Source organism: Lotus japonicus, chromosome 4, assembly GCF_012489685.1.
Source record: "Lotus japonicus ecotype B-129 chromosome 4, LjGifu_v1.2".
In the NCBI taxonomy this organism is placed as follows: domain Eukaryota; kingdom Viridiplantae; phylum Streptophyta; class Magnoliopsida; order Fabales; family Fabaceae; genus Lotus; species Lotus japonicus.
Genome location: NC_080044.1, coordinates 8007256 through 8015340, shown reverse-complemented (window position 1 = coordinate 8015340; position 8085 = coordinate 8007256). Strand labels below are relative to the sequence as shown.

The following is an 8085-nucleotide window of genomic DNA, read 5'->3' as shown; positions in this document are numbered from 1 at the left end:
GAGAATAGAACAGTGTAAATAGTCTAGGATTGAGTGGGTAGGGCGGGTAATTCAACACCCTTTTAGAACCTGGCCTCTGAAGCTTCCAAAAAATAAAAGGACTGGACTGAAAAGTGAAAACAATAACCCGCCCAAAATTAATTTCGCTCTTAAAATATATCGATCCGCGTCACACCACCAAATTCAATCTCAACCTTTCATTACCATCAGATCAACGATCTCCATCCACCACTCCCTCTCCTCCAATCGCCACGTCATCGATCCGCATCCTTTCACAACCCCAAACAAACAACACCCGTCGATCCCCAATAAATCAACGGCCACGATCATCTACTCCCACTTACCCTTCGCGCACAAACCCCAATTCAAAACAACACTATATAACTCTCCCCACTCCATCTTCCCAAGCACGCTTCACAGAAAATCCCAAATTACATTTCCAATTTCCGTTTTCACCGGCGACCGGAATGGCCCGTACCAAGCAAACCGCTCGCAAGTCCACCGGCGGCAAAGCTCCGCGTAAGCAGCTGGCAACCAAGGCCGCTCGCAAGTCTGCTCCGGCGACCGGCGGCGTGAAGAAGCCTCACCGTTTCAGGCCAGGAACAGTGGCTCTCCGTGAGATCCGAAAGTACCAGAAGAGCACTGAGCTTCTGATCCGGAAGCTTCCGTTCCAGCGACTCGTCCGTGAGATCGCACAGGATTTCAAGACCGATCTCCGGTTTCAGAGCTCCGCCGTCTCCGCGCTGCAAGAGGCGGCAGAGGCTTACCTCGTCGGGCTCTTCGAGGATACCAATCTCTGTGCAATTCACGCCAAGCGTGTGACCATCATGCCGAAGGATATTCAGCTTGCTAGGCGTATCAGGGGCGAGCGCGCTTAAATCTTCACCATGATCTTCATTTTGTGGCTAGGTTTTGTGTAGATAGGTATCTAGTTTGGTTAGCCCTAATTGTTGAACCCTTGGTTGTGTTCGCTTCTCTTTAAGGGTTTTGAATCGATGTACTTGTGCTTAAACGCTTTATCAATGAAATTGCTATTTTGTTCTATGTTGTTATGCCTAATGAAATCTATGTTTGCTGAATATCAATGAATTAGTGAATCAATTAACGCGATTAGGGTTGTTATTGCATAATGAAGTTGAAATCACAAAATTCACGTGAAATCCATGCAGTTTTTTCAATGAATTCCTAGCTATTGTGTTAGGGTTCTTGTTCTGTCATTTTCTGTAACAATTTTTTTGATTGTGATGTTCAAATATGAATTTCAATTTGAGATTTCAATATGGAACTTCAATTTGGGAATTCAATTTGTGTACAAGTGCTTTGAAATAACATTCTTTTGTGTTTTTCCCAAGGTCTCAAAAGTCATAGACCTAAAGGAAATCTTGCATGATGATGATCTTGGGTCCTTTTTGTCTTCAGAAAGTTACACTTGGGAACTTGCAAGAAGATTGACCTGCTTCAAAAACATCATTGATTATTGGTTATCAAAGTTACAATGTGACATTGGAAGGATATGAAATGATTGGTATAGGAATGAAAAATCAAGAAACTTACTGGGATCTGTGGTTGTCTGTTTCGCAAGGCCATTGAAATAGCAACTTGCACCTTCACTTCTGAACCTGGACCAGTAAGAGCTAAAAACGTAGCTTGCGTGGTCAGTAATTGAAGCTGGCTCATGGCACTCCTTCCCTGGGGCAAGAGCATCACAAGCTATGTTCCCTTCATTGCAGGCATTGGACAAAGCTGCTGCCAATTCCATTAGGTTTGCTTCCTTTGCCCCCACACACCAGACCTTCCCTTTGTATGGTTCGTTGTTCTTTGGAGCTGGTAACGATGCAAAGTCGGTGAACAATCGCTTTCCTGTTAAGTCAATTTCATACATTGGCATTCCGTCCGGGTGCAACAAGCCCCAGTGTCGTTCTGTTCCCGGTCCTGGCTTTTGGTTTTCGTCAAACAGTGAGAAGATGAAGGTCGGAATTACAACCCCAGGTCTAGCTGGGGTACCCATGGGTGGTTTTGTTGTCATTCTTTGGATGAGGTTTCTATTGTATGTAGCTGCATTGTATATGTTGGCACCAGGTTCTTCTATGTCACCTGAGTTAGGCCATCCGGTTTCAGCAATCACGAGCTGGATGTTGGGGTACCCGAGTTTAGACATGGCGAAGATGATGGAGTCAAGCATTTGGTCCAACAAATTGGTGTAGACCAAGCCGCTACTAGTGTCACGCAATCTGAAATTTCCCCTGAACAGAGCGAAGTCGAGGCTGATGTTGTAGGGGTTCTGAGACCATGGGAAATACGGGTATGCATCAATAAAGAAAAACGACTTGGTTCTGTCCAGGAACTTGAGCATTGGTACCATCACACTGTCTATTATGTCAGGTCGGAATCGCCCACTTGAAGGTGGGAAAGTTGATTGCATGACATCCATGGCTAATGGGGTGCCAATTTTGATGTCCTTGATATTCTGAGCTTCGAGAGATCTTTGGATGCTTATCATTGCTGGGACAAGATCACGCCACATTTTGTGGCCTTGTTCAGAATTGTAGCTCAGCACTTCATTGCCGACAAGAAGGTAGCGGATCATGGTTTTGGGGTAGTGAGGGAGGACATTGTTCCTCACCCACTCATCTGCTATGTTTTGACTGGCAGCAATGTCTGAGATTTCATGGTTTGGGACCATAATTGAGACTTCTAGCTTTGTTGTTGATAAAAGGTTTAATATCTCAGGGTTTGCATCATAGAGCTTCACAAGGCTAGCGTTCATTGTTGTTAGAAACTCAATGGACTTAGATGGAGAGGGTAGATTGTTCCCAAGTTGGCCATAGTTCACACCAATATTGCTTGAGGCTTTTGTTCCTGTGGAATTGGAGAAATTGATGATGTTACATAGTTTATAAAATAAGATACATAGCAGAAAAAGGAATGTGTATATTTCTGACTTACTTGATAATGAAAGTAAACAGATGAGAAATGTAGCCAGCAGAGAACCCATTTCTAAAACTTTTATGCTGGTAGTTGTACCTAGTTGCTTCCCAGCAGTTGTAGCAGTGGTTAGGGAGATGAGTGAGGTAAAGAAAGTATTAGCAGCATCAATTTATACAAATGCAATGAAGGCTGGTGCAAGAAATCATACATTGATTTCACTGGAAAAAAGGATCTTTATGAGGGTGTACAAGAGGGAATCATTCAAAGAGATGGGAAAGTAATCAATGTGTTCTCAACCCACCATTAAAATGATTAAACTTCAGTGAAGGACGGGTATGCTTTCTTTGCTTCTTATTTTGACTTGTTTCTGTACCTATATTAATACAAAAAATGCAGCTCCGATAGTCACAAACTTTAGAAGGGGAAAGAAGCCACTAATATATGAAAGAAAATTAATCAAATGAAGTGGTGTCACGTCTCTATTGTGAAATGGAACAAACTATAGTAATTTTATTGCAGCAAGTTTCTGGATCTCAACAAGGCCGTTTTTGTTTCTGCCCAGCTTAAGATACTTTACTCTCCAATAGCAATAAAAAAAAGAATTCCGACAGCCCACTTCCACTTCGATGGATATCAAACATTATCTATAAGATATTGACAAAAAAAAAAAAAGAAAAATCTATAAGATTCAGACTCAGGTGGCTATTGTGGTCCATTGTTTGGATTTCAATTTTATGGTAACAAATAACAATCTGATTTTTACCCTTCAAACATTTCGTAAAATATAATTAAGAGAAATTTACTTTCCCTCCCATTATAGAATCTTAAATTCTACTCTTGTCTAAATATAAATGAAATCATTTATAAATGTAGTACTTACCTAACAATTTAAGCTTTTGGGATAATTGTTGTTTGTCAATTATCCTAAAAATTTAAACTGTTGGATAAGAAATACATGAATGATTTTATATTATATTCAGACACGCCGCCTCACTTAAGAGCCTACTTGGCTTTGAAGCATGGACAATGCACAAGTTCATTTATATCATGTGTTGAAATTCAACTTTTTTATTAGAAGAATTTAGGGCGACAATGATGAAATTCTAGATCGGTTAATCATAGAGACTCTAATACCATGTCAAACAACTAATTATCCCAAAACTTAAGCTATTGGGTAATGCTACACATAGATGATTTTATTTTATTATTTCTAACACGCTCTCTCACGCAAGAGTCAGTTTGAGTTTGCTCATTTGGCCTTGAAGTGAATGCACAAACTCACCTACCATGTGTTTTAATTCAACTTTTTATTAGAAGAATTGAGCGAGGCAAGAATCAAACTCTAAACTAGTTATTCATAGAGGCTCTGATACCATATTAAACAACCAAAGCTTATAGGAAAGTTCCTTTTGAGTCGAATAAAAAAACTTCTATTTAAAAATACTAATAATAGGTTGAAAAATTTAAAACTCTTGAGGGTTGTGTCTTGCAAACTTGTCTTATATATGTCTCTGTCCTAGTTCTATGTGTATGAAAAAACATGGTTAAAAAGAGTTCTCACTTTAATATTTGAGAGTAGCCCGTGAAATTAATCTAACATCTATCGGGAGGTAATTAATCTAGCCATCTAGGGGATTTTTTTTTAATCAAGGTCTTCTTTGTTAAACTTGAAATTTCTTATCATCAATATGCAAGAACGGCACACTATATATATATATATATATATATATATATATATATATATTTAGTATTTACAATTTGTATCTTAACAACACAAATAATGCAGCAAGTGCGGTAACAGAGTGTTCCGCAGCCATGTTGCCTAGCAGCCCTCAAATCAAACTTTGCTTTTGACTGGCTTCCGACACATTTGTGGGAAACAAAAGGTCATAAAGCCATAGAGCAGCATCTCTTGACTAGAAAAGTAGTAGCTGATATACACTTCAAACTATTAAGTATTTGTTAAATATTTACAAATTAAAACTATTTAATCATTTTAAACTTCCTCTCATGCAAAATTCATCAACAATATATTAAATTACACTGAGAATATATAATTTGAAATTCTCTTCTTCAAACTATGATATTACATCCTCTAAAATATTTAATTTATAAATTTCATACATTTATTTCGTACCCTGAATTCATTACAAGCCACAAAATATTTGAATAAAATAAACTTATGAGTCCAAATATATATACATTTGCAAATTCCTCATAATTTTTTTATGATTCCAAAGTATCCACCACCAACAATAATAACAAATTCTTTCGTCGCATGTGCTCGCACTAAGTGTTAAACAACCGTTTATCACAAATGAAATAAAATTCCCTTATAAAACGATGAAAAAGAACAAAATTATATTATGCCTAATTTTGTAGAAAATAATGACTTTGTGTTGTCAAAACGGACTAGCCCGGTCCATATGGGCTTACCCGTAACGGGTTGAGTTATGCCAACTCATATTTGAATGAGCCAGAAAGTTAGGAACCCAACCCGACTCACTATAAACCCGCGTGTTGACGGGTTGACTTGCGGTTTGGATGAAATAAATAAATAAAATGAAAAATTGGATTAAAAAATCTTGATTTTTTTTTATAAAAAACTAATTATAAAAGTTAATCGATCTAAGATTATAAGTAAACAATATAGTGATATGTAAATAAGTAACACAAGAAAGGGGGGGTTTGAATTGTATTCTTAAAAATTACTTGTTAAAACTTTAGTTTATGAAAAGAAGATAAGTTCTTAAGAAAATTGTTCTGGTGACTTTTCAAAAACTGTTTAGTGCAGCGGAAGTAAGTAAATAAAGCGGAACGATCAGCACACAGGAATTTATACTGGTTCACCCTAAACGATTGGGCTACGTCCAGTACTTGGCCACCACCAAGATTTTCACTAGCAAGTATCAAGGACTTCTCCAATACAAGTATTAGACAGGACTTCTCCAAGTATTATCACGGACTTCTCCAAGTATTGTACAGGACTCCTCCTAGTATTATCACGGACTTCTCCAAGTATTGTACAGGACTCCTCCTACAATCAACAAGATTGTTTGGCTCTACAAGAAATCTCTTCTCAAAAGAGTTGGTGTAGACAATTTATGGCACTGGAACTCTCAAGTGTTTTGGGTTCTGAAAGGACGTTGGAACACACAAGAGTTCAGAATCTAAGAGAGAAGTAAGAGAAGAGGTTTGACTCTTTTAAGGTTTGGTATTCTCTCTTGATTTAGCAGAGGTATGAGATCGGATTTGACTCTTAGGAAATCTGCTGTGAGCTTTTAATGCTTTGAAGAATGTTTGGAGTAACTGCTCTGAGTTCTTTCTTTTCTTGCAATAAATTTTTCTCTTCTTATATTCTTCAATCTTCAGATATGTCCTTTATATATGATCTTGCTAGTTGTGTAGCCGTTGAGACACAAAATCTGGCCGTTGTTTGTAGCCGTTGTGAGTGTCATCTAACCATTGATTCAAATCTCCGGTTGGTAGCTTCATTAAATGCATGCTGCTGTTCAAAGCTATCCTTTAGCCAAAAAGGTGTACTTTGTTAGCTAGTAGGTGGTGATAGCTTTGGGCTACTTTGCAGAAGAGAGACATTTTGGAAAAGTGATGTTGACGTGTTGTCCTTTTTCCTCTTCATTGGTCATCGAGACTTCTCTCTTCAAAGGTAAATCAGTTTGCACGTGACCAGATTAGTTTCCTTCTGACTAAAGCATGGGGCAAATAGTTGAGATACAATTTTGACTTTCCCGCTCAAAGGCTTCTTCTGAAATTCTGAGGTATGACGTGGCATGAAACGATACAGAATAAGTGTCTTCCTTGTTTACTGGACGATGCGGTCATATCTTGCGTAAACTTCTTTTTCCTTATAAGGCTTAGACATATTCGTTGAAGCATGCGACCTTATAATATATATTTCCTGAAAAATGTCATTAACATATGGAATTAGATTTTAGTAGAGAAAAGTATTTATAAAAATTGTTAGGATCAAAATAAGATTGAAACACGTTGTAACACGTTTGAACTTAACAATCTCCCCCTTTTTGATAATGACAATTTTTATTGAAAAGGATAATGATCAAGAGTAAAAAGAATTTATGCTCCCCCTAAATTGGGTAAGATAAAAGTTTAAAAAAAAAACTTATTCAAATCATATTACTCCCCCTGAGTTGTATAAAACTTTGGTGTTAGGTTAAGGAAACAACCTTGAACTTGATCTTAAACTTTTCTATAATTCCTATAAAACTTTGGTGTTAGGTTAAGGAAACAACCTTGAACTTGATCTTAAACTTTTCTATAATTCCTAATTCCTATTTTCTCCCCCTTTGGCATTATTAAAAAGAAAGGGAAAAGAAATTAGTAGAAAGGTATAATATGCATAGTAAACATGGCAAACGTTAGTTATAAAACGATAAGCATGATGGAACGATAAAATATGCATAATCAGTGAACAATTGTCTGAAAACATAAAAGTAAATGCGAATTGTTCAGGATAGAGAGTTGGCCATTAGCCAAAGCGTGTCAGCAGCTGATCGATTTTCTGGGCAAGAGTCATGAACTGCTGGTTGATGTGGTCACGGTGGTCTTCAAAGTCTTCTCTGGTGACAAATTGAGTCGCCAAGACTTGAGCACTTGAGCTTCCACCTTCAGTCTTGAAATCAGCTTGAAGTCCCTCAGATTCATCTTCTTCTTTTCCATCAGCAGAACTGTTCAGTTGTGACTCTGTATCATCTGCTTCTTCAAGCATCTTCTCCTTTCCTTTTTCAGTGTTGGCTTTCTCAGAATGAGAAACAACTTCAGGAATATGAGTGGGTAGGAGTACAAACACCCAAGTTCCAAATTTCAGTGAGAGCGCGGAGGTCCGATTCATGAGAGAATATGGCAGAGTACCAACATATCCCTCAGAGACACTCAATTTCCAGAACTCTGGATCAGGAACTTTGCAAGCGTGAAGTTGGAACAAGTAGTTGTCACCCTCTTGTCGTTTCCATGTAGCGGTGAGCTGACTGCTTGAAGACTTGTCAATCTTTCTTGCCAGAAGGTTCAGGTAGCTTTTGAACGATCCCTTGGTAGTCCTCAAGGTGCGTCTGCGTTGGATAGCAGAGGACACTAGCGTCTGAAGGCGCCTCTTTCTTGCTTGAGAAAAATAGAGAACAG

General features: G+C 38.1%; 2 protein-coding genes across 2 annotated transcripts; one reads left to right on the top strand and one right to left on the bottom strand.

The window, feature by feature from the left end:
• The first annotated feature begins 398 nt into the window (after positions 1-398).
• Positions 399-1044, top strand: LOC130714603 (histone H3.2). Its single transcript, XM_057564508.1, has one exon. The coding sequence runs from the start codon at positions 468-470 to the stop codon at positions 876-878; it is 411 nt and encodes a 136-aa protein (XP_057420491.1). The 5' UTR covers positions 399-467; the 3' UTR covers positions 879-1044.
• A 337-nt stretch (positions 1045-1381) lies between these two features.
• Positions 1382-2902, bottom strand: LOC130714602 (probable glucan endo-1,3-beta-glucosidase A6). Its single transcript, XM_057564507.1, has one exon. It carries the CDS (start codon positions 2765-2767, stop codon positions 1475-1477), a length of 1293 nt encoding a protein of 430 aa, XP_057420490.1. The 5' UTR covers positions 2768-2902; the 3' UTR covers positions 1382-1474.
• Positions 2903-8085: the final 5183 nt, after the last annotated feature.

Excerpts from the sequence above, each read along its gene's own strand:
- LOC130714602 (XM_057564507.1), bottom strand. The coding sequence starts at position 2,767 with ATGAACGCTAGCCTTGTGAAGCTCTATGATGCAAACCCTGAGATATTA.
- LOC130714603 (XM_057564508.1), top strand. The coding sequence starts at position 468 with ATGGCCCGTACCAAGCAAACCGCTCGCAAGTCCACCGGCGGCAAAGCT.